A 26809-nucleotide genomic window follows, 5' to 3' on the forward strand; every position below is an offset into this window, starting at 1 on the left:
GACCGCCCACCCCCCCGGAGGCCAGCGCCAGACCGTCGGGGCTGAAGGCCACCGTCCTGACCGGGGTGAGGTGGCCCTTCAGCTGGAACACACACACCGCACCCTCTGACCGCCTGGAACACTGCTGGGGGGGAAATACAGAGACAGGGGTTGGGAAAAAAATATGCACCCTGTTATAAATTGTGTATGACAGCAATCTCAAAACCACTTATTCAACACAAAACTACAGAGAAAAGGCTGCTCCTAAACACATATCTATAACCAGACTATCAGACTTTCAAACCTAACCTTAACAATTGTGGTGTGTGTGTGCGCCAGAGTGAGAAGGAGAGAGAGAGAGAGAGAGAGAGAGAGAGAAAGAGAGAGCGTGTGCAGTATATCCTGTATCAGTAGTGAAGGGTATCTTCTGAATACCTTGCATTTTGTCTTTGTTTCATTCTCCCAGGATCCCTCAGGGTCAGAGGAAGACTCTGGGAAGCTGGAGGCGTCTTGAGGAACAGTCCAGACTGAGACTAGACCATTCTGGCAACATCTGAAACACACAAGCAAGAAGATGCGCGCTCACATCAATAAATACCCAACCAGAAATGAGAATGTCACCCTTGAGAGACAAGAGTTTGAACTGCCCACTGACAAGTCAAAGCCGCAGCAGCGTTAGGCACAACAGCAAGGTGGAGGTACGAGCCTCCAGGGGGATTATGGCTGGGCTGGTCAGCGCTGTCTGAGGACTGCTCCTTCAGATGACTGCTCTGAGTGCGCTGGGGAGGAGGGAGGACCAGACGTCCTACAGGGGCAGTAAGTCAGCTTAGTTCTGTCTAGTCTGATTTCTAGAAGAATACATTTCATTCCAGCCATAAACCTGGGTATCTGGGTACAGCTACCCTGCCTTCCTACTGAGCTGAGTCAGCCTTCCTTCAGTGTTACTCTGTGATCAGCAGCCCTGCCTTCCTACTGTGCTGAGTCAGCCTTCCTTCAGTGTTACTCTGTGATCAGCAGCCCTGCCTTCCTACTGAGCTGAGTCAGCCTTCCTTCAGTGTTACTCTGTGATCAGCAGCCCTGCCTTCCTACTGAGCTGAGTCAGCCTTCCTTCAGTGTTACTCTGTGGTGAAGCTTTAGGCTCTAGTGGCAGTAGAGGTTCCCCCAGGCGGGTGCTCATTAGTAGAACAGTAGAGGTTCCCCCAGGCGGGTGCTCATTAGTAGAACAGTAGAGGTTCCTCCAGGCAGGTGCTCATTAGTAGAACAGTAGAGGTTCCCCCAGGCGGGTGCTCATTAGTAGAACAGTAGAGGTTCCTCCAGGCAGGTGCTCATTAGTAGAACAGTAGAGGTTCCTCCAGGCAGGTGCTCATTAGTAGAACAGTAGAGGTTCCCCCAGGCGGGTGCTCATTAGTAGAACAGTAGAGGTTCCTCCAGGCAGGTGCTCATTAGTAGAACAGTAGAGGTTCCCCCAGGCGGGTGCTCATTAGTAGAACAGTAGAGGTTCCTCCAGGCAGGTGCTCATTAGTAGAACAGTAGAGGTTCCTCCAGGCAGGTGCTCATTAGTAGAACAGTAGAGGTTCCCCCAGGCGGGTGCTCATTAGTAGAACAGTAGAGGTTCTTCCAGGCGGGTGCTCATTAGTAGAACAGTAGAGGTTCCCCCAGGCAGGTGCTCATTAGTAGAACAGTAGAGGTTCCTCCAGGCAGGTGCTCATTAGTAGAACAGTAGAGGTTCCCCCAGGCAGGTGCTCATTAGTAGAACAGTAGAGGTTCCTCCAGGCAGGTGCTCATTAGTAGAACAGTAGAGGTTCCCCCAGGCAGGTGCCCATTAGTAGAACAGTAGAGGTTCCTCCAGGCGGGTGCTCATTAGTAGAACAGTAGAGGTTCCTCCAGGCGGGTGCTCATTAGTAGAACAGTAGAGGTTCCTCCAGGCGGGTGCTCATTAGTAGAACAGTAGAGGTTCTTCCAGGCGGGTCCTCATTAGTAGAACAGTAGAGGTTCCTCCAGGCGGGTGCTCATTAGTATAACAGTATAGGTTCCTCCAGGCAGGTGCTCATTAGTAGAACAGTAGAGGTTCCCCCAGGCGGGTGCTCATTAGTAGAACAGTAGAGGTTCCTCCAGGCGGGTGCTCATTAGTAGAACAGTAGAGGTTCCTCCAGGCGGGTGCTCATTAGTAGAACAGTAGAGGTTCCTCCAGGCGGGTGCTCATTAGTAGAACAGTAGAGGTTCCTCCAGGCGGGTGCTCATTAGTAGAACAGTAGAGGTTCCTCCAGGCGGGTGCTCATTAGTAGAACAGTAGAGGTTCCTCCAGGCGGGTGCTCACTACCAGGATCCTTCTTCTTAAGATCAGTATTTATATTTTGCTGCTCTTGCACTGTGGCTGAGCACTAGATGCTCTTACTGGTTTAGAAAGGAGATGCACGTGTGAGTTCTGGCCAGTAGTAGTACGCTGACTGCCTACGTTAAATGCAATTATTTTAAGTCGCTTTGGATAAAAGTGTCTGCTAAATGACTGTAATGTAGCTGAGGTGCACTTTTATCTCAATTAAGCAGTAGACATTCCAATTCACTCCTTAACAGTGACAAACAAGAATATACACCAGTGGACTAGGAACTACACCAGTGGACTAGGAACTATACCAGTGGGCTAGGAACTAAGCCAGTGGACTAGGAACTACACCAGTGGGCTAGGAACTAAGCCAGTGGACTAGAGCCTGATGGTGTACGTACGTGGCCAGCATGCTGAGCGGCTTGCAGCCCTGTCCAGGCCAGCTGCACCAGGCCAGGCCGCTGACCACGGCAGGGTGTGGGAGGCTCTGCAGGCAGCGCCAGCTGGACCCGGACCCAGAACCGGCGCCTGGGCCGGCCCACAGCTTCACCGTCTCCTCTTTGGCACAGGTCAGCAGCAGCTGCCCGCTAGGGTCCCACTTCATACTGGTGATGCAGTCCTGGACAACCACACACAGGGATGGGTTACATGTTCTGGACCTGTTCTTTGACATCAAGTGGCTCAATAGATAGTATGTGCTTCAGTGGCCATTATGTACGTGCATGAATAACGGCCTTGGCAAAATAACATCAATCAATCAATCAATCAATCAATCAATCAATCAATCAATCAATCAATCAATCAATCAATCAATCAATCAATCATTGGGGTTGTTAGGTTTACCTTATGTGCATCAATGACCACGATTGCTCCTTTTTCCAGAGGCTCTTTGGATCCGATGAGCAGCTTCCCATCAGCGTAGCCCACAGCAAATGGCTGGTCCTCACAGTGCCAGGCCAGGTGCATCACAGCCACTGGACCACAGAAACACTCCTGCTCATGCCCACGGTCTCACACACCTCATAGTTACAGTACAAATAATGGACCAGGCAACACATGCACACATGCTCTCTCTTTCCCTTTTCCACAGACACTAACACTCCCCAAATACACTAACACTCCCCAAATACACTAACACTCCCCAAATACACTAACACTCCCCAAACACACTAACCCCCCCCCCCTCCTCACCGTCCTTCCGGTAGCAGTGCTCCAGCTCGGTGCGCAACATGGTGGAGGCGTCGATCAGCCCCAGGGAGCCGTCCCCCCGGCCCACCAGCAGCACGTCTCTGGGCTCGCCGCTCCACAGGGACGCCGCCTCGTCCTCCGGCCACGTCAGCGCAGACACCCAGTGGGGCTGCGCGTCCAGCTGGCCCTTCCCACCTGTCCACAGAGCACCAGGGAGATCAGACAGGGCTAGCTACATTAGAGACAGGCTAACGTTACACTGAGCTGGGTTAAGCTAAGCTACGTTGGGAATTAGCTAAACTCAATGAAAAGTGCTTTATAAATATGAAGAATTATTTTTAGGGCCCGAGCACTGGCGGTGCGAAGCCTTATTGAAATTGTAAAGATAATTTTTATATTCTCCTAACTTCTTCTTCTCCCCAAACAAATGCCTTTTTGGTGGCCTAAACATCAATGAAAACGGATAACTCTTTGCAGATACATCAATCCCGGTGAAAAATTAGATATGGCGTGGCAAAACAGCTCAAGAGCGCCCCCTGGAAAATGTAAAATGGCGAGCCCCACCTTCCAATCGCTAGTTGTGCTTACATAGAGCATAGGCCTGTTGTGGTTTTCACATGCCATGATCTTTAGAAACGTCTTTCGAAACGAAATAGCTTCCTCACTTGCTCCAGCACTAATGCGCACAGCACGCAATCGTTGCTCCAGCACGCTGTGCGCATGCGTGCTGGAGCAAGTGAGGAAGCTATTTCGTGTCTAAAGACGTTTCTAAAGATCATATTACAGAGGCATGTGAAAAACCACAACAGGCCTATGCTCCATGTAAGCACAACTAGCGATTCATCAAGACAGATTGATGAAAACAACCGTTTTGCGGCAGAAAAAAGATGTAGAAACTGCATTCTAAGTGCCCCGACCACCGCCATTACATGGATATACTGGCTCGCGCTGGATTTTCAATTTCTTCTACAGGCCTCCGAACTACACCAAAGTGATCTCGGTGAGTCAAACGTCTTATAATATGTCGTAAATAAGGTCCAGGTTGTCAAAAACGAGCATTGTACTTTAATGTGCCATTTTGTCCTTGTCTTTACCATTTCCATGCCTCGTACTTTAACAAACTCCTCCTACAGATTTCATCCGATCAACTTCATATTCGGTCAGCTTCATCTTAAGACCTTTGTGATCAAAAGTTATCAAAAAATATTGAGTTTTCACCAAACACCCTTGCCGTGGCGCCCCGAAAAATTTTGCCATTTCGCCATAAAACAGGAAGTCCTCATAACTCCTCCATACATTATCCAATTTGTCTGATATTTCTCACGCTTCATGAAGGTTCTGTCCTGAACACATCTATGTCTCAGTATTGCGTCATACTTATAGCGCCACCTATTGGTGAAACAGGAAGTCCTCAAAACTCCTACATACATTATCCGATTTGCACCAAATTGTTGACACTTCATGAAGGTCGCATTCTGAACACATCTATGAGTCGGTATTGAGTCATACTTATAGCGCCACCTACTGGTGAAACAGGAAGTCCTCATAACTCCTACATACGTTATCCGATTTACTCCAAATTGCTCATACTTGATGAAGGTGACATCTTGAACACTTCTGTGCGTCAGCATTGAGTCATACTTATAGCGCTGCCTACAGGTCAAGCAGGAAGTCATCATAACTCCTACATACATTGTCCGATTTACACAACATTTCTCACGCTTCATCAAGGTACCATCCTGAACACATCTATGCGTCGGTATTGAGTCACGCTTAGAGCGCCACCTACTGGTGACAGGAAGTTTCTCTCAGTACTGGACACCGAAATAGCACACCCTTTAATGGCGCAGCACCCCGACATGCGTGGGGTTCGAGGGCCCGCTCACTGCTGCTCACAGCCCTAGTTATTATTTTTCTTCTTATTATTGATATTATTATTACTATTATTATTATTATTAATTAAGCAGCATATTATAACCGTTTAGACACCTCTCAATTTGCTATAGCGGTTCACTGGTACATATTACTACAGTATATTGGAATGCACTGGCATAGTGTGACATACTGTATCCGCTTTAAGTCAGTGTGTGAACATAATATGTAGTTGCAACCAGAACTGATTGAGCTAAAATGACTATGTAAGATCCTCTCAGTCTGAAATCAAGGTACGGGGCTTTGGTGTATTTCTTATACAACATACTGTAGACTGGAGACTGTAACATGTCCAAGGCAAGTGTAATCAGACAAAAAATCCCATTGGAATTGTATTGGTTGAGTTTCATCCAGGAGGCTCCTGAACATGTCCAGGGACAGATGGTGTCGTCTGCAGGGTGTTTGGAAGAAAGAACTGATGATTGGAGTCTACCCAACCCTGAGGCCCGTGCATTTTTAATGGCCGATATAAAATCGTTATATCGTTCCATTAAAGGAGTAGTAAAGGGAAAATGCATGTTTAGCCCTGTTTTAAGGTTACTTATGATCATATACAATGGTTCAGATCAAAACGTTGACAAAACTAGCACTTTTGAGAAAGTCTTATAATTGCTTTACCACCGTTTTGGCCATACAATGGATGTAGGTGGGCACCTTGAAAAATCTTTCAAAAACATGTTAAACTCTCGATTTCAAAGACAATAAGCTCACCAAGGGGGTAATTGGTGTCCGTTGGTGTTCTGACATCAAATTCGCCGCAAAGTATGAATCCTGTAGGGTTTTATTGATCATTTTATGAAATCCATTGACTTGTATTGAAGCGACCGTTGTAGATGTGTAGATCAATCCGCAGAGGGGATTCAGGAAGCGGAACTACTTACAGTAGCTATTGTTATTGTTTATGTTGCTAGGCTACCTAGTTTGCGGAAGTTTACACACGTATGTGCTGCAACTAAATAGTTCTATGCTAAATATTTTAAAAAGCCTTTCCAGATGAACTAGAATCTTACTTTATGGCAAATTATATGTCAGAACGCCAACTAACACCTCGGTGAGTTTCTTATCTTTGAAATTGAGAGTTTAACATGTTTCTTGAATGATTTTTCACGGTGCCCATCCACATCCATTGTATGACCAAAACGGTGGTAGAGCAATTATAAGACTTTCTCAAAAGTGCTAGTTTTGTCAACGTTTTGATCTGAACCATTGTATATGATCATAAGTAACCTTATAACAGGGCTAAACATGCATTTTCCCTTTACTACTCCTTTAACATAAGACCTCATGCAATATCATGCAAGTTAAGTATAAGTATACTGAGTATCTGAGTCTGAGTATAATAAATGAATAAATGATATCACTTTAAAGACTTTACCATTGACTGGCCAGATGTTGATCATTTTCTCCATGGCAGCCGCCACGTATTTGCCAGTGACACTCCAGGCCACAGTGGACAGACTGGGGTCTGCAGGAGAGCCTAAACAAGTCACGCCCTCCTCCGAACTCTCACTGCTGTCAGAAACACAATAAGTAAACAAAAACACATACCATAAGCAACACACTTGTGGAAGACACAACATACGCCAACACAAGAGAATACCAGACACAACAACAACTCTAGAAACAACAACTCAAACACTTTTTCTGCAGGTTCACATTTATCTACAGATAAATAGGGTAATCTTCTACAGGTACATAATCAATTCCCATCCACTGTGTGTAGAACAAGCCGGGGCTTCATGGTAGAGCAGGGATGATAGAACTGCTAGTGTTGTGAATCACCATATCTTCTGAGGTAGCATACGGCACTTGAGCTTTAATTTCTTGCCATGCAGAACAAATGCTTACGTTTTATTGAAGATGCAGGTCTGCTGAAGCGTGTACTGGTTTTTGGTCACGTTCCACATCCTGACCATCCCATCATTCCCACTCGTGGCCAACAGGCCTTTTTTACTGCACCAGCTACACGTGATGACCTGAATAAACACACCAAGACCTCCGTTACTCCCCAGTCACGTTACCAGACCCCTCCGTTACTCCCCAGTCACGTTACCAGACCCCTCCGTTACTCCCCAGTCACGTTAGCAGACCCCTCCGTTACTCCCCAGTCACGTTACCAGACCCCTCCGTTACTCCCCAGTCACGTTACCAGAACCCTCCGTTACTCCCCAGTCACGTTACCAGACCCCTCCGTTACTCCCCAGTCACGTTACCAGACCCCTCCGTTACTCCCCAGTCACGTTACCAGACCCCTCCGTTACTCCCCAGTCACGTTACCAGACCCCTCCGTTACTCCCCAGTCACGTTACCAGACCCCTCCGTTACTCCCCAGTCACGTTACCAGACCCCTCCGTTACTCCCCAGTCACGTTACCAGACCCCTCCGTTACTCCCCAGTCACGTTACCAGACCCCTCCGTTACTCCCCAGTCACGTTACCAGACCCCTCCGTTACTCCCCAGTCACGTTACCAGACCCCTCCGTTACTCCCCAGTCACGTTACCAGACCCCTCCGTTACTCCCCAGTCACGTTACCAGACCCCTCCGTTACTCCCCAGTCACGTTACCAGACCCCTCCGTTACTCCCCAGTCACGTTACCAAACCCCTCTGTTACTCCCCAGTCACGTTACCAGACCCCTCCGTTACTCCCCAGTCACGTTACCAGACCCCTCCGTTACTCCCCAGTCACGTTACCAGACCCCTCCGTTACTCCCCAGTCACGTTACCAGACCCCTCCGTTACTCCCCAGTCACGTTACCAGACCCCTCCGTTACTCCCCAGTCACGTTACCAGACCCCTCCGTTACTCCCCAGTCACGTTACCAGACCCCTCCGTTACTCCCCAGTCACGTTACCAGACCCCTCCGTTACTCCCCAGTCACGTTACCAGACCCCTCCGTTACTCCCCAGTCACGTTACCAGACCCCTCCGTTACTCCCCAGTCATGTTACCAGACCCCTCCGTTACTCCCCAGTCATGTTACCAGACCCCTCCGTTACTCCCCAGTCATGTTACCAGACCCCTCCGTTACTCCCCAGTCACGTTACCAGACCCCTCTGTTACTCCCCAGTCACGTTACCAGACCCCTCCGTTACTCCCCAGTCACGTTACCAGACCCTCCACCTGAACAGTCAGTCTGAAATCCAGCACTTCTTGTCCAGATACCCTATAAAGGTCATCTCTGTTCCCCTCAGCAGTTCTAAATGTGTGAAAGCGCCGTCTGCGCTGGCCTGTCTGAAGGACCCTCTAATCTCCAGTCTCCAGACTCATCAGGCCTTAACAGATGGAGAGCTGCTTCAAGGAGTCAAAGGTTTATTAATGAATGAGTTCATTTCAGGAGTGGAGATGGATGAATGGGTGGACAGAAGAAGAAAGAGAAGTGTGACGAAGTCAAGGAGGGATCAGGCTAAGTAATGGCCCTGGTTACAGTTATATGTGGTGTCACAGGAAGTTTGTATAACCTTGAGACTGCTAGGAAAATGTCTTCAAGGTGGTTTAGCCTCCCCTACCGCCTTCTACTAACTTCTAATAATGTCCAATAATAACATCACTCAGATAGAACAACTGTGAGTATAGACAGTTATGGAGGCTCTGATCAGGCCATTTTGGGAGACTCTTGTTTTAGTTCATAGAGAAAGCTACTTCTAAAACGCAAAGATGACCAGACCACCCGCTTACCCTGCTCTGATGTGCCTCCAGCTTGACCATGGAGCACTTGCGCAGGTCGCCGGCCATGTCGGCCAGGGTCTGCGGGCGGCTGTGGTTGTCCCGGTCGTGTGCCGCCAGTGTGTGGACCAGCTGCTGGGCGGCCCACTGGCGGTGCTGTGAGGACAGCCTGGAGGACAGGCAGCAGGCCGCCAGCGCGTTGGCCAGCTCCAGAGGGCCTGCAGCCCAGGGGGCAGACAAGCCTGCAGTTAGGCCTCAAATGAAAACAAGGTCACAAGGCCGTGCGCAGAGTGACAGGGAAAAAGGACATACAATGACTACCAATGAAATGAGAGACAAATGTGTAAAAGAATACATTGCAGTCTGACACCAACTGGTACTTTGTGAGCTACAGAACATTCCAGACTACACACCTCTCTGCTCCCCGTCTGCCTTGTCATAGTTGGGTCTCAGTCTGGCGCCCTTCTCGGCCAGGAGGGCGACTAAAGCCTGGGTGACCACGAAGTTGGGTGAGGTCACCAGTTTGTTCTCCTCCGCTGCCCCGCGCAGGAAGCTGGGGAGGAACTTCCTCTGGATGGGGTCGTCCACCGTGGTCAGGTTCATCCCCGTGGCGGCGGAGATCAGGTTCTGAACGCAGGACACCAACACTTTATTCACCGTCAAAAAAAAGCTTGATTGATCTCATCCTGTGTATCTGTGATGCTTAAGCTTCATTTATACTCAGTCGACGTCGCACGACAAATGTCTGTCGACAGAAAATAAATGTCGACCGACATTTAGCATTTATACTTCAGCGAAGTGTCTGATCACCTCCATGGTAACTTGCAGACGTGTGGCTGATTGATCCATGGCAAAGAACGTGCCTTCTATCTAGCTATCCAATCACAGCTGTGCCTTCTCTCTAGCTATCCAATCACAGCTGTGCCTTTCTCTAGCTATCCAATCACAGCTGTGCCTTCTCTCTAGCTATCCAATCACAGCTGTGCCTTTCTCTAGCTATCCAATCACAGCTGTGCCTTCTCTCTAGCTATCCAATCACAGCTGAGCCTTTCTCTAGCTATCCAATCACAGCTGTGCCTTCTATCTAGCTATCCAATCACAGCTGAGCCTTCTCTCTAGCTATCCAATCACAGCTGTGCCTTCTCTCTAGCTATCCAATCACAGCTGTGCCTTCTAGGGCTGTCGCAGTTTGCGGTTAACTGCACAACCGCGGTCCTGTGAAGCAGACCGTGGCGCTTTACAGACGACCGCATCTACCGCGGTCACTAAGGTTTTTTCATTTTATTAGGTCTATGTTCCATGGGGCTTTCCAAGGACTGTCAAATAAATATTCAGCCGTCGACTGAGATAGTAAACACGTCTAGCCTAATCATTGAGATAGTAAACACGTCTAGCCTTATCATTGAGATAGTAAACACGTCTAGCCTAATCATTGAGATAGTAAACACGTCTAGCCTAATCATTGAGATAGTAAACACGTCTAGCCTAATCATTGAGATAGTAAACACGTCTAGCCTAATCATTGAGATAGTAAACACGTCTAGCCTAATCATTGAGATAGTAAACACGTCTAGCCTAATCATTGAGATAGTAAACACGTCTAGCCTAATCATTGAGATAGTAAACACGTCTAGCCTAATCATTGAGATAGTAAACACGTCTAGCCTAATCATTGAGATAGTAAACACGTCCAGCCTTATCATTGAGATAGTAAACACGTCTAGCCTAATCATTGAGATAGTAAACACGTCCAGCCTAATCATTGTAAAAATGTATCGACTAGTAAACGGAGATTCTTATAGTTATGGACTAAGCAAACAAAATCATATCATTATGGATTTATTGTACAAAGACTCTGTAAACTGTTAAAGGACAAGTTCAAGTTGGATTAGAAAGCTGTAGCTGATCGCGCCAAAAGGTATGTTTCCATACAGCCTACCCATTCAGACTAGAGATTAAATCTTACATGGTAGTGGTGTAGCCCAAAAGGTATGTTTCCATACAGCCTACCCATTCAGACCAGAGATTGAATCTTACATGGTGGTGAAGTTCCTACTTCATTGTAGGAATAATAGGTATGGCTACAACTACACACTACAATAACAAAATAGAGACAACAGTGGCCACTAAGGATTTTCTTTTCATTTTGGTATCAGGGCTTTTTCCAGGACTGTCAAATACGCCTATAGACATAGGCTATCCGATTAATAAATGCACGGCACTAAACTTTTGGTATATATGTATAACGTGTTAGGCCTAGCCTAAGCTTACTTTAATGCACAGCAAAAATTGGCTTTGCCCTTTAGGTCCCTTTATATCTGTAGCCTAATTATTATTATTTTTAATTATTATTTTACTATGTTGAATGATTTACCCGTTTGTGTGCTGCGCGCACCATTGCATTCCTGTACCCTAATTTATTTAATGTATTTCGTTTGATAAAAACGAATAATGTAGGCCACAACTAGGCTACACACACAGGATATAGATAAAATGTAGTGTAAAACTAAATAAAATAAAAAAACAGCGGTAAAACCGCAGACGGCGGTTGAAATCTATCAAACTGAACGCTCAGGATAATTCCTAACCGCGACAGCCCTAGTGCCTTCTCTCTAGCTATCCAATCACAGCTGTGCCTTCTCTCTAGCTATCAAATCATAGCTGTGCCTTCTCTCTAGCTATCCAATCATAGCTGTGCCTTCTCTCTAGCTATCCAATCATAGCTGTGCCTTCTCTCTAGCTATCCAATCATAGCTGTGCCTTCTATCTAGCTATCCAATCATAGCTGTGCCTTCTCTCTAGCTATCCAATCATAGCTGTGCCTTCTCTCTAGCTATCCAATCATAGCTGTGCCTTCTCTCTAGCTATCCAATCATAGCTGTGCCTTCTCTCTAGCTATCCAATCATAGCTGTGCCTTCTCTCTAGCTATCCAATCATAGCTGTGCCTTCTCTCTAGCTATCCAATCATAGCTGTGCCTTCTCTCTAGCTATCCAATCATAGCTGTGCCTTCTCTCTAGCTATCCAATCATAGCTGTGCCTTCTCTCTAGCTATCCAATCATAGCTGTGCCTTCTCTCTAGCTATCCAATCATAGCTGTGCCTTCTCTCTAGCTATCCAATCATAGCTGTGCCTTCTCTCTAGCTATCCAATCACAGCTGTGCCTTCTCTCTAGCTATCCAATCACAGCTGTGCCTTCTATCTAGCTATCCAATCACAGCTGTGTCACGGAAGTGATGGTGTCTGCGACATTAGAAAGTTTGGTAGGAGCAATACACCCCTGTCCGACACAAAAAAGTGTCGACAGTGAAGTCATTTCTGTCTGTCGACACTTTCAAAAGTATAAATTGTCCTTTAGGAATAGAATAATTGTACTTATTATGTGCCTTGGTATCTGCTCTACTTGAACTAACTTAAAAAAAAAAAAAGTTGAGCTCTACTTATGGGTAAAGTCAAGTCAAGGGTTAACACATGGGTGTGTAATGACTCCTAATGTATCCCATTGCAGGTTGATTCATGCTGAGCGCGGGCTGCTCCGGTGTGAGGTCACTGTGAGGTCACCTGTGTACAGAGCTGGACCAGCAGCTTGGCGGCGGTGGGGCTGTTGGAGGCCAGGCAGCCCACGGCCGTGCTGAGGTAGGCCAGGCAGGAGATGGGCTTGCTGGCCTTGGTGGCGCCGCGCGGGCGATCTGACGGGCCGCTGCCCGCGGTCGGGCTGGTGGACAGGCCGGCTCGGCCCGCGGCCGCCAGGCACATGAGCCTGACCAGGGTCCGGATATCGGTCAGACCCAGGGACTCCAGGCCGGCCGCCAGGCTGCAGCTGGACCCACTGAGACAGACGGACGGACAGACGGACAGGCAGACAGACAGGCAGACAGACAGACAAACAGGCAGACAGAAAGAGAGACAGACAGGCAGACAGGCAGACAGACAGGCAGGCAGGCAGGCAGGCAGGCAGGCAGACAAACAGACAGGCAGACAGAAAGAGAGACAGACAGGCAGACAGGCAGACAGACAGACAGGCAGGCAGGCAGGCAGGCAGGCAGACAGACAAACAGACAGGCAGGCAGGCAGGCAGGCAGACAGACAGACAGACAGACAGACAGACAGACAGACAGACAGGCAGGCAGACAGACAGACAGGCAGACAGGCAGACAGACAGACAGGCAGGCAGGCAGGCAGGCAGACAGGCAGGCAGGCAGACAGGCAGGCAGGCAGGCAGGCAGGCAGGCAGACAGGCAGGCAGACAGGCAGGCAGGCAGACAGACAGACAGACAGACAGACAGACAGACAGACAGACAGACAGACAGACAGACAGGCAGACAGACAGTGAGATTTACTAGAACTGAGAGTTCATGAATTTCACATCCCGTTCAGACATCAGTGTGATTTGAATTGAGCCCTGGCATATATCAATTAAACAGTGATATATATACTAATTCTACAACGGAGAGTTTGGATACTTGATTCTGATTGGCTAGGAGCCGTTGTAAAATACTCTGTAACCCACTGCTGCGACCGCATAACAATTAGTATTAATGCGCTGTCTATCTCATTGACGAGGCCGTTGATAAGATCAAGCGGTAGGCTATGCTTTGCGTAGCAACCACTCGCTGCAACCTCGCCTTTTTCATATCCTATTACAAAAACGCACTCATCAGTCTGACTCCAACACTTCCACACCCCTACCAGCAAAAACAAATGCTCTGGAGAACTGTTTTAATAACTGCACCATGGCTGGAAATATTCAAATAAACGTGAACCATCCGAATTATGCCTTATGGCTTATGTGAACAAGGCCAACTCATGTTGCCTGGCAACCATTTAATTCAGAACTATAGCCTATCGTGGAAGATTTGTAAATACTGAAATGATCAGAATGATCGGTAAATAAATGATTGAATGTTACTACTGTGTGTTTTTGTGAATATATATAAATGTAGTAACCGTTGTAGAAAAGCAATTGACCACTCGAGGCAGTGGGTTACAGGGGATTTTACCACAGCTATACTTCTAACAACGCCCCGTAGCTGTGGTCAAATCCCCTGGAACCCACTGCCTCTCGTGGTCAATTGCTTAAATATAGTTTGATATAGTAATAGCACAGTAATGTAGAGTGTGACAATAAAATACAGTGTGTGTGTGCGTGTGTGTGGGTGCGTGTGCGCGCGCGCGTGCGTGTGTGGGTGCGTGTGTGTGGGTGCGTGTGTGTGCGTGTGTGTGCGTGTGTGTGTGTGCGTGTGTGTGTGTGTGTGTGTGGGTGGGTGTGTGTGTGGGTGCGTGTGTGTGGGTGGGTGGGTGGGTGTGTGTGCGTGTGTGCGTGTGTGTGTGTGTGTGTGTGTGTGTGGGTGTGTGTGTCTTCCTGTGGCCCACCTGACGGAGAGCAGGGACAGGGCTCTCATGACCATGGTTCTGGCCAGCAGCACCTGCGCCGCGGCGGTCACTCTCCTCAGGGCCATGACCCGGTCATGAGGGCTCTGCAGCGCCGCCGCCTGCTCCCCCAGCGTCACCCGGCCGGACGAGCTCTTCTCCACCGAGCCCTGGCAGCCTTCACACACACACGCACGCACGCACGCACGCACATACACACACATACGCACACACCCACACACACCCACGCACGCACGCACACACACGCACACACACACGCGCACGCACGCACACACGCACACACGCACGCACACACGCACACACACAGTTAGTGATAAGACATAGCATAGAAACATTTGTCCACATGCACGCACACACACACACGCAAACACAGCCATATACTGATCACATCAGCATTTGAGTAGCACTCAATGAATCAATTAATCAATCAAGCTATAATTGGCTGAGACCAGGTTGACCCCGCCCCCCTACCTATCTGCAGCAGGGTCTCCTCCATGCTGTTGGTGGCGGTCACCATGGCGACCGAGGCCCCCAGAGGGTCGGTGTCGGGGAAGTGCACGGGCTCCGGGACGCCACGGCGCTCGCTCAGACCCAGGGGCGTGGCCAGCAGCTCAAACTCCTCCTCCCCCGTCAGCTTCTCGTCCTCGTCCACGTCCAGCATGTCCCAGTCCTCTGCAGGGAGGCGCATGAGAATATGTTACCCACACACACAAAAGATTGAAATTTATTTCAGTGTAACGACGTTTCGACCCTTGGGTCTTTGTCAAGTGAATCATAGTAGCAAACAAATGCTCTTATATATACACAGACACGTAATCAGTCTTGCAATTGCCCACAGCTGGGTTGAAAAAAAGAAAGAAATGAAAAATAATAAATAATAAATGCTGCCATCTCGTGGCGGCAATATGTGACTACAGGTCAACTCAATTTTCAAGGTTTTAGTCCTCTAAAAGGATCCTTAGAAAAATACAAATACACACAAATATATCAATAATAACGCAAAATGGTGGCCACCATTGTCATCACCCAAAAGCACACAACCAGGGGAAAGAGCAACAATTAAATAATTACAGTCAAAAATTACAGTCAAGAATTATGAAGAGTGCCATTCTGAGGCAACCACTTCATAGATATGGCTGTATGCTGAAGTCTTCATTCAGACCATTTGGGGACAGAGAAGGTCTGAATGAAGACTTCAGCATACAGCCATATCTATGAAGTGGTTGCCTCAGAATGGCACTCTTCATAATTCTTGACTGTAATTATTTAATTGTTGCTCTTTCCCCTGGAAATTTTTCATTTCTTTCTTTTTTTCAACCCAGCTGTGGGCAATTGCAAGACTGATTACGTGTCTGTGTATATATAAGAGCATTTGTTTGCTACTATGATTCACTTGACAAAGACCCAAGGGTCGAAACGTCGTTACACTGAAATAAATTTCAATCTTTTCTGCAAAAAACCCTTGCCTTGCCTTGGTCCTCAGTGTTGCGGGTTCTCTACTTTTTCTTCATCATGGACATGTAACCCAGCACCTGACCATTTGGAGGATGTGCGTACGACTACTCTTCTCTTTATACCCACACACACACACACACACACACACACACACACACACACACACACACACACACACACACACACACACACACACACACACACACACACACACACACACATTGCCTGTTTCTTTGTTTTTGTTTTTCTTCCTTTGTCTTCTCAAACACCGTTTCCGTTTTTGTCTTGTTTTATTATGGAAGTTGATATGTTATATTTTGGTGTCTTATAATTCCTATGTGGGATGGGCCACTTAAAGTGGCTTGACACGAAAATAAACAATTCATTCATTCACACACAGACGCGCACGCACGCACGCACGCACACACACACACACACACACAAACACAAACGCACACACACATGCAGCTTTGGCTGTACCCTAACCCTTGGGACCGCCTAAACTTAACCCTAACGTTAACCATAACCCCCCCTAAAAAACTTAACATGACTGTAACCATAATCTCTGACTCGTAAACCTAACCGTAACCTTAAACATAATTGTAACCCAAACCCTAACATTTGACACTAAAATTAACCCTAAACTTGATGATGAATGAAAAATGTCCCCACAACGTATAGTTATGTTAAACACACACACACACACACACACACACACACACTTCTAGTTTGAAAAACCTAGCAAGTATGTCAACATCAAAATCCTATGTAACAACATCAGACACATGGGCACACGCACACATAACAAAGTGACCATTAGCCACGGTCCTCACCTTCGTAGACACTGTCCTGCTTTCCCAGGAGGTCTGGAGCCTGCCCTTTATACCTGCTCAACGAGAGACGCTCACCGTCAGACGGGTTCGCCATCTTTATCTACATCCTTCTGGTCCAAAACATGCGTGCGCTCCGCCCCTCACCTCTCCATGACCGGGACCTTGGCCTTGCTCTTGGCCGCCAGGTGCGTTTCCCGGCAGCTGGCGCAGAGCAGGTAGTAGGGGTTCCCGCTGCCGCACTCGCCGCCAAACCAGCCGTCCACGTACGAGCCGTTGCTGCGGTAACCCTGGCGGTTGGCGCTGCGGCCGCAGCCCGGGTGAGTCTTCTTCATGTGCTGATTAAAACTGACAACGCTGGCCTCACACAGCTCACACACCACCACCTCCTCACGCTCCTCCGCCTCACACACATGCTGGGGGGGGAAGACACACACACACGGACAGAGACACACACGCCAGCAAACACAAACATGGACGCACAGACACACACGAGCGGATGAAAACAAGCACACACACACACACACACACACACACACACACACACACACACACACACACACACACACCAAGAGTGGACACAAACAAGGACACACAGACACACACAAGTGAATGAAAACATAGGGACACACACACAAGCAGATGAAAACATAGGGACACACACACAAGCAGATGAAAACATAGGGACACACACACAAGCAGATGAAAACACAGACAAAGACATAAGCAGATGAAAACAAGCACAAAGAAAACATGGACACACACACACACATACACACACAAGTGGACACAATATGGACACATGTCAGACACACATACAGACACATACAAGACAAACACACTGGGGTTAGTACAGGGCACTACGGACTTGAGGAGATGGGTGGGAACACAAAGGCAAATAAATCAACTTGAAGAGTGAATGTATGAAGCTCAGATGACCAGCGATGAGTTTACCACAAGCAACAAAACACAACGATCTTAGCATGTTAGCATTCTGGTCAAAGCTCACAATCTCCGCTGCGCCCCATTTATACATTTCATTCAAATTTCATTCATCAATTCAAATTGCATGCAAATTAATGCCGTCAGAGACCAACACACTCATCCCAGTATGTTTGTCCCCCTAAGGAGCGCCTAGCGCATACGGGAGGAAAAATAGGGCTTGAAGCGGTCAACAAAAAAAAAAGCGCCCCCAAGCTGCGCTTCGCACACACCCATGTTGGCCAGTCCAGTACCTCCGGGATCCACATTCCCAGAATGTCGGTGTCACTGGCCAGGTCCTGGCCGAACATGGCCTCCATGGCCTCCTCGTCCAGGTCCATCTCCAGCTCCTCGTCCAGGTTGAAGTCGTAGAGAGCCCCGGGGTCCTGCTGCTGCTGCCCACCCTCCCGGCGGGTCTGGCTGCGGTGGGCCTGGACCGAGCGGTACAGCCCGGCTGGGGGGAGGAGGAGGGTTAGACCCTACATAGACTGACCTGACCCTGACCCTACAGAGAGACTGACCTGACCCTACAGAGAGACTGACCTGACCCTGACCCTACAGAGAGACTGACCTGACCCTGACCCTACATAGACTGACCTGACCCTGACCCTACAGAGAGACTGACCTGACCCTGACCCTACAGAGAGACTGACCTGACCCTGACCCTACAGAGAGACTGACCTGACCCTACAGAGAGACTGACCTGACCCTGACCCTACAGAGAGACTGACCTGACCCTGACCATACATAGACTGACCTGACCCTGACCCTACAGAGAGACTGACCTGACCCTACAGAGAGACTGACCTGACCCTGACCCTACAGAGAGACTGACCTGGCCCTGACCCTACAGAGAGACTGACCTGACCCTGACCCTACAGAGAGACTGACCTGACCCTACAGAGAGACTGACCTGACCCTGACCCTACAGAGAGACTGACCTGACCCTGACCCTACAGAGAGACTGACCTGACCCTGACCCTACTGAGAGACTGACCTGACCCTACTGAGAGACTGACCTGACCCTGACCCTACAGAGAGACTGACCTGACCCTGACCCTACAGAGAGACTGACCTGACCCTGACCCTACAGAGACTGATCTGACCCTACAGAGACTGCCCTGACCCCACAGAGAGACTGACCTGACCCTGACCCTACAGAGAGACTGCCCTGACCCTACAGAGACTGACCTGACCCTGACCCTACAGAGAGACTGACCTGACCCTACAGATAGACTGACCTGACCCTGACCCTACAGAGAGACTACCCTGACCCTGACCCTACAGATAGACTGACCTGACCCTGACCCTACAGAGACTGACCTGACCCTGACCCTACTGAGAGACTGACCTGGCCCTGACCCTACAGAGAGACTGACCTGACCCTACTGAGACTGACCCTGATCCTACAGAGAGACTGACCTGACCCTACAGAGAGACTGACCTGACCCTGACCCTACAGAGACTGACCTGACCCTGACCCTACAGAGAGACTGACCTGACCCTGACCCTACAGAGAGACTGACCTGACCCTGACCCTACAGAGAGACTGCCCTGACCCTACTGAGAGACTGACCTGACCCTGACCCTACTGAGAGACTGACGTGACCCTGACCCTACAGAGAGACTGACCTGACCCTACTGAGAGACTGACCTGACCCTGACCCTACAGAGAGACTGACCTGACCCTGACCCTACAGAGAGACTGACCTGACCCTACAGAGAGACTGACCTGACCCTGACCCTACAGAGAGACTCCCCTGACTCTACAGAGAGACTGACCTGGCCCTGACCCTACAGAGAGACTGCCCTGACCCTACAGACTGCCCTGACCCTACAGAGAGACTGCTCTGACCCTACAGAGAGACTGACCTGACCCTACAGAGAGACTGCCCTGACCCTACTGAGAGACTGACCTGACCCTGACCCTACAGAGAGACTGACCTGGCCCTGACCCTACAGAGAGACTGACCTGACCCTACTGAGACTGACCCTGATCCTACAGAGAGACTGACCTGACCCTACAGAGACTGACCTGACCCTGACCCTACAGAGAGACTGACCTGACCCTGACCCTACAGAGAGACTGACCTGACCCTGACCCTACAGAGAGACTGACCTGACCCTGACCCTACAGAGAGACTGACCTGACCCTACTGAGAGACTGACCTGACCCTGACCCTACAGAGAGACTGCCCTGACCCTACAGAGAGACTGACCTGACCCTACAGAGAGACTCCCCTGACTCTACAGAGAGACTGACCTGACCCTACAGAGAGACTCCCCTGACCCTACAGAGAGACTGACCTGACCCTACAGAGACTGACCTGACCCTACAGAGAGACTGACCTGACCCTACAGAGACTGACCTGACCCTGACCCTACAGAGACTGATCTGACCCTACAGAGACTGCCCTGACCCCACAGAGAGACTGACCTGACCCTGACCCTACAGAGAGACTGCCCTGACCCTACAGAGACTGACCTGACCCTGACCCTACAGAGAGACTGACCTGACCCTACAGATAGACTGACCTGACCCTGACCCTACAGAGACTGCCCTGACCCTGACCCTACAGATAGACTGACCTGACCCTGACCCTACAGAGACTGACCTGACCCTGACCCTACAGAGAGACTGACCTGACCCTACAGAGACTGCCCTGACCCTGACCCTACAGAGAGACTGACCTGACCCTGACCCTACAGAGAGACTGACCTGACCCTACAGAGAGACTGACCTGACCCTGACCCTAGAGAGAGACTGACCTGACCCTGACCCTACATAGACTGACCTGACCCTGACCCTACAGAGAGACTGACCTGGCCCTGACCCTACAGAGAGACTGACCTGGCCCTGACCCTACAGAGAGACTGCCCTGACCCTACAGAGACTGACCTGACCCTGACCCTACAGAGAGACTGACCTGACCCTGACCCTAGAGAGAGACTGACCTGACCCTGACCCTACAGAGAGACTTACCTGACCCTGACCCTACAGAGAGACTGCCCTGACCCTACAGAGAGACTGCCCTGACCCTACAGAGACTGACCTGACCCTGACCCTACTGAGAGACTGACCTGACCCTACAGAGAGACTGCCCTGACCCTGACCCTACAGAGAGACTGCCCTGACCCTACAGAGAGACTGACCTGACCCTGACCCTACAGAGAGACTGACCTGACCCTGACCCTACAGAGAGACTGCCCTGACCCTACAGAGAGACTGACCTGACCCTGACCCTACAGAGAGACTGACCTGACCCTACAGAGAGACTGCCCTGACCCTACAGAGAGACTGCCCTGACCCTACAGAGAGACTGACCTGACCCTACAGAGAGACTGACCTGACCCTGACCCTACAGAGGGACTGACCTGACCCTACTGAGAGACTGACCTGACCCTGACCCTACAGAGAGACTGCCCTGACCCTACAGAGAGACTGACCTGACCCTGACCCTACAGAGAGACTGACCTGACCCTGACCCTACAGAGAGACTGACCTGACCCTGACCCTACAGAGACTGCCCTGACCCTGACCCTACAGAGAGACTGCCCTGACCCTACAGAGAGACTGACCTGACCCTGACCCTACAGAGAGACTGACCTGACCCTACAGAGAGACTGCCCTGACCCTACTGAGAGGTGTGTGTGTAGGGGGTGTTGGTCTGTCTCAAGGTGTGTGTGTGTGTGTGCGTGTGTAGGGCTGTGTGTGTGTGTGTGTGTGTGTGTGTGTAGGGGGGTGTGTGTGTGTAGGGGGGTGTGTGCGTGTGTAGGGGTGTGTGTGCGTGTGTAGGGGTGTGTGTGTGTGTGTGTAGGGGTGTGTGTGTGTGTGTGTGTGTAGGGGTGTTTGTGTGTGTGTGTGTGTAGGGGTGTGTGTGTGTGTAGGGGTGTGTGTGTGTGTAGGGGTGTGTGTGCGTGTGTAGGGGTGTGTGTGTGTGTGTGTGTGTGTGTGTGTAGGGGTGTGTGTGTTGTCGACCTGGCCGCCAAAACCGAAGGGTCGCCTGCCTGGGGATCAACCGTTAGTATTCCCGAGACGGGAGTGGTACCAGACGAAGGTACTAAGAAAAGATTAGTGAAAGTAGACAAGGTGAAAGCAAAGAAGTCTCGTACCAGGATCCCCCAGGAGGTTTGGAAAAAGATGTCCAAACAGGAAAGGTCAGTCATCTTGGAGGAAAGGAACAGAGAAGCTAAGGCAAAGAGACTGTTAAGTAAGGCTATTAAGGCCGAGGTCCAGCTAGAACTGGACCAGACAAAGGTCAAACAAGAGCCAGAGCAGCTAATCTGGACCCTCAAACCACTTGATCCTGAGTTTCCAACCTTTGAACCCCTCAGTATTGAGGCGGCTCTTATGGGCTGCTCGCCAGATCCATTCATGGGCCCTACAGGGGAGGGAAACACTATGGGCTGCTCGTCAGATCCATTAATGGGCCTCACAGGGGAGGGAAATACGGAGCAGAGTGTAATTGACCCCCCCGTTGAGGAGGCCACCGAATTGGTGATTGACCTCCCCGATGAGGGGGCCACCGGACAGGTGAGTGACCTCCCCTTTGAGGAGGTCACTGGGCCTATTAGTGGCGGGACAGATGAGTGTATTACTGCCTTGCAGGGGATGATGGCAGATCCTTTCGTATAAGAACCTTTTTGAATGCAAACCTGATCTGTTGAAATATGCTGATCATATTGTGCTTTGCTACACGCTTACAGTATGCTTAGAGTGCAGACAAGTAAACACAGACATGTAGATGAGTAAACACAGACATGCAGATGTGAACACATAGACACCAAGCAGGACACACCCATAAGGAACACACTCCACTCACACAGACATGAACAACACCCAAAGAACAAATATACACATTTACAGATACATAAACTATACATTTAAGGTTTAATAGAAATGTTATTATGTTTAGTTATAAGAGATGATTTGTTTGAGAGTAATATTGTGAAAGCATTGATAGAACAAAGCCATAAAAGATAGTTACAGTATGTTTAGCATGGTTGCCTGTGTGTGTTGTCGTAACAACTTGAGCCTCTGTTAGGATCGTTGTGAAAGGTTGAGAGAGGAAGCAGGATGCGGTGGGGATGAGGTAATCGGCCATGCACTGTACACGAGGGCCAGAAGTGCGTTTCTCATGTGAGAGCGCTTTTGGCCTTACGGACAGAACATTCTACCAACTAAACTGGTTTTGATAAGCCAATATTGACCACAAAGTGCAACTGTTGAATTCTGGAGACATGTTTCTCTTGTGAGAGTGTCTCTGGGTTCCTGGTACTTTTCCAGGGCATGATAAGATCACATGTACAAAATGGTGGCTCGGGGACTTTCCGATGACGGCATGCTAAGATGGGACAAAATGGTGGCTTCCATATATGGTGAGAGGCTGAAGATTCACCGGTCGAAGGTTTCGAAGGTTCTCGAGTGAGAGCAAGGGTATAAAAGAACTGTGTGACTGATAAGTCGTTTGAGATGTCTCCACTGCTCGAGCCTCGTCCAACCCTCCGAAGCAGAAGATCCGGCTGAGAATCTCCCAGCTCTACATCAACGGCATCCAGCGGTCGTCTCCTCCTCGCAGAGAGAACCTGAGCTCCAGACACTTGCAGCACAGAAGGACCGTTGCGACCGATACCAACTTCCCCCTCCGGCCGGAGGGGCCGCGCCTTGGTGAGAACTGTACTGTAGTTCGTGTGGAAGTGAGTGCCTAAGGCCGGGTGCTTCCTTCTCCGCCTACATCCTATTATTATTTCTCTCTCAATCATAACACGTACAAATTATCATGTTTTCATATTTTGATCTTGGAATTGGGTTTTTGGTGATGTTTTATTATATTTACTATTGTGTGTTATTAATCATAGGTTCATTGGCTAAATAAATTCTTATTATATATATATTAGAATATATTATTATTATTATATTATAACTTAGATTATATATATATACACATACATTTAACATGATTTATATTTTGATCCTAAAATTAGCTCTGATTTGGTTTATACTGTTTATTAAGATATTATTATGTTCAATTGTGCGCTCATGGCTGGCATTGTGTAATAATTAAATCTTGTATAACCATTTAATCATTTCATTAACATTTCCTCTAAAGGGACTGAGTTTTTATTCATTATTATTGGGTGTCCTGTAATGCAAAAGTTTAAGCTGTCCAGGCATAACATCTCAAGCTCTTTAAGGTTGATTCTAGACTCAATTTGATTAATACTCCCTTGCAATAAAAGTATACTTATTGCTAATCATCCTACCCGACACGTAACAACTGTCAATAAGGAACAGAGCGGTCGTTAACCAGAGTGGTTTACAAGCGGGTGTCTCTCTCTAGGTCACAGAGAGATATCACAGTAGGCTGCAACAGGGAGAGCTCTGGGACGGAGACCGTTAGAAGATCGGGCGTGTCTGTTCGAATTACCGGTTTAGCTCACACGTATTGTGCAACTCTCTATGAGGGGTAAATACCCTGAGAGCATAAGCGTAGAGGCATCCTTAGAGATGACCGGTGCTGTAATCCCATAACACCACAGGGGTTTCAGGGAGACATTTTTGGCGTCCCTGGGTGGGCTCGATTTGATTGAAATCGCCCACCGAATAGAAGAAAAGTGAACTGTCATTACTTGGTAATCTCTTGTCTTTTGTAATTACAGATCCAGGGGGTACCCCTAAGGAACAAAGGTAAGGTTCTGAAGGTACAGTATAAGACAGAACACTGACCAACTAAAAGTTGGGGAAGTGCTCGGAGGTAGCAGTTACAGTAGTGAGACTACTGGTAACTGTTGCGAGAGCAAGGGCAGACCGCTGGCTGGAGGCCGTGCGGTGAGTAGACCCAAAGGGTGGGACATCGGTGGAGAGAAAGCCGACTACCACAGTGTTGAAGCGGTTGAGTAAACCTATTGCAAAGGTTTGACCCGGCTGTCTTCAAGTGACCTGACGAGCTGAGCTAAACCACTTTTCTAGTGCTCTGTAGGCGCAACAGAGGAGATTAGTGGAATAGCGACTCGGCAGCCGTCGAATGTCGAATGGGGAAAGTCCCCATGAAGGCCCAAGTGGTCTCGAAGGAGACAAGGGTGAAATAAGACATGGCACAGGAGCCAGGAGCGGCGAAAGCTCTGGGCAACATGCCGTGGTAACAATGCTACCAATGACGGGGGGTTGGGAGGAGCTGGACCCCCGGGTGCAGACCATATTGGGTAGATGTGTGGACCTAGGAGAGGGCGGAGCATACCGCCAATATGGTGAAGCCCGTGTCGCAGGAAGAAGGTGGTACGCCCAAGAAGCACTGGAGGTGGGTCGTGACCCATCTATAATAGCAGTTATCCCAAGCCCCCAGGTACTGGGTCCACCGGGAGTGGAGGAATGGCTAGAATGGGTGATGCGAGTGCTGGAGGGGAAACAGGAAATCCTTCCTGGACCGGTAGGGATGATAATGAGTCCAAATTTAGACCATGATTCGATGGTAAAAATGTTGGCTCAGACCGCAGAGCTCCACTATCAGCTGTGTGCTAAGGTATCAGAGGTGCGAGCAGAGGCGGTCAAAAAAGATAATAAACAGAAAGCGGACCTGCTAAGAGAGTGGGCTCGGGAAGAGAGGGAGGTAGAAAACGGTGTCCTGGGTACATCGCTGCGTAAAACAGATAGTGTAGGCACAGTGGGTGTGAGTGATGGGGAGGAGGACTTCCCCGGGGAATCCGGAGGAGGGCAGGGCCCTCCAGAAAGGATTTTCAGTGGTAAGCACACCCCAGTCAGGGCACTATCTATAGAGAGTCAGCTGATTACTAATTGTGTGCAACTATTGAGTACTGTGAAGGAATCACAGGACCGAATAGAGGAGGTGAGAGGCAGGAGCATGAAGGGAAGGTTCCCCATGCCTCAGCTGAACTCCCCGTCATCCAGTACCCCGGGTCCGTCTAAATCTCTCCCAGGTTCGCCAGAGTCTCAGTCCCAAGGCGGGGCTCACAAGAGGAGTCCTGGCCTGGTGAGAAGGAGGCAGGGGGAACCGCCTGCAGGAGGTCGGTGTGACCCTGGGCCGGGGTTAGTCAAGGCGTTTGGAAAGTGTGGTTCCAAGCGTAAGGACTACCCAGACCCAGAGGAGCAATACGCCGCAGAGCTGCAAAAGATACTGAAGGAGAGATTAGAGGGTATACCGGAGAACGTAGAAGCGATAGGTAATGCCGCTGGTGATGGTGTCTGTGTGTACCGATGGGTGGGTGGAATAAATGATGTTCAATCCGATGGTATAGTGGTGGCTACAACACGGATGTTGAAAATTCATAAGCCTGAGGAGCGACTGCTGGTGGCCCAGGAGGCCACGGGGTCGTACAAAGAGGCTTTGGATCGGGCCGTACGGAGCCAGGTGGACCCTGAGTATACCAGACAGGTGGTAGTACTCAGATCGTCTCATCTGCGAGCAAGAACGGTGATCCACACTGTGCTTGAACCGGTAAGAGGTGATGAGGAAGGAGCCCTGGTAATCAGTGTGCAGTTGGCCACCCAAAGGGCGTTGGAGGAGGCTAACTCACTAGGGATGAAACGGGTGATGATAGGCCTTAACGCTATGAGGGCTGCGGGATGCAGCTGGTCAGTAGTGGAGGCTGGGATCATGGATGCGGTGAAAAAACAGTGTGGCTATGCGGGCTCTGTTCAGGAGATAGTAGTTGCCTACACAGAAGAGCAGGAACGTGCATGGCTGAAGCGAACCAGGTATATCGGAAGTGCAGGGAGTGGGAAGGGTCGGCCGGGAGGTGCAGACCATTCCTATAGCTCACTACGTGAGGCGGAGTCTCCCCAGAGGAGGGAGACTAGGGCCTCTTCCCGTGCATCCAGGCCATCGGTCCTCAGAAAGGACCAGGGTGCTGGTGAGGGGCACTCAGTAAGAGCGCTGACTCCCAGGCCCAAAGGGCGGGAGACATCAGAATGGTGTCAGGATGATTTCGAGTTGGGAGCCCCAAAAACCCCTGTGAGAAAGCCCCATTGGGGAAGGCAGAAAATCCTGAGCACCTCGGAGAGCTCCTCGGGGGAGGAGTCGCCAGAGGAGGAAGCTGGGACAACTGCACA

At 49.4% G+C, this 26809-nt stretch overlaps 1 protein-coding gene across 6 annotated transcripts in view; it reads right to left on the reverse strand.

Moving 5' to 3' along the window:
* Positions 1-26809, reverse strand: part of herc1 (HECT and RLD domain containing E3 ubiquitin protein ligase family member 1) — a 213392-nt gene that overhangs the window by 59842 nt on the left and 126741 nt on the right. For 2 of the 6 annotated variants that reach the window (XM_084437244.1, XM_084437240.1), the window contains exons 45-59: positions 17976-18196; positions 16909-17177; positions 16765-16817; positions 14948-15148; positions 14459-14633; positions 12647-12914; positions 9500-9713; positions 9099-9304; positions 7271-7398; positions 6798-6934; positions 3494-3685; positions 3146-3276; positions 2704-2921; positions 415-532; positions 1-121 (exon numbers count right to left, since the gene is read on the reverse strand). The exon at positions 1-121 is cut by the window's left edge and continues 23 nt beyond it. In XM_084437244.1, coding sequence (XP_084293370.1) covers positions 1-121; positions 415-532; positions 2704-2921; positions 3146-3276; positions 3494-3685; positions 6798-6934; positions 7271-7398; positions 9099-9304; positions 9500-9713; positions 12647-12914; positions 14459-14633; positions 14948-15148; positions 16765-16817; positions 16909-17177; positions 17976-18196 — 2652 coding nt within the window. Of the gene's footprint in view, positions 125-414; positions 533-2703; positions 2922-3145; positions 3277-3493; positions 3686-6797; positions 6935-7270; positions 7399-9098; positions 9305-9499; positions 9714-12646; positions 12915-14458; positions 14634-14947; positions 15149-16764; positions 16818-16908; positions 17178-17975; positions 18197-26809 lie in introns of all 6 variants that reach the window. The other 4 variants (XM_084437243.1, XM_084437239.1, XM_084437242.1 and 1 more) reach the window with 3 other exon arrangements.

This window comes from Borostomias antarcticus (assembly GCF_949987555.1).
Source record: "Borostomias antarcticus genome assembly, chromosome: 4".
In the NCBI taxonomy this organism is placed as follows: domain Eukaryota; kingdom Metazoa; phylum Chordata; class Actinopteri; order Stomiiformes; family Stomiidae; genus Borostomias; species Borostomias antarcticus.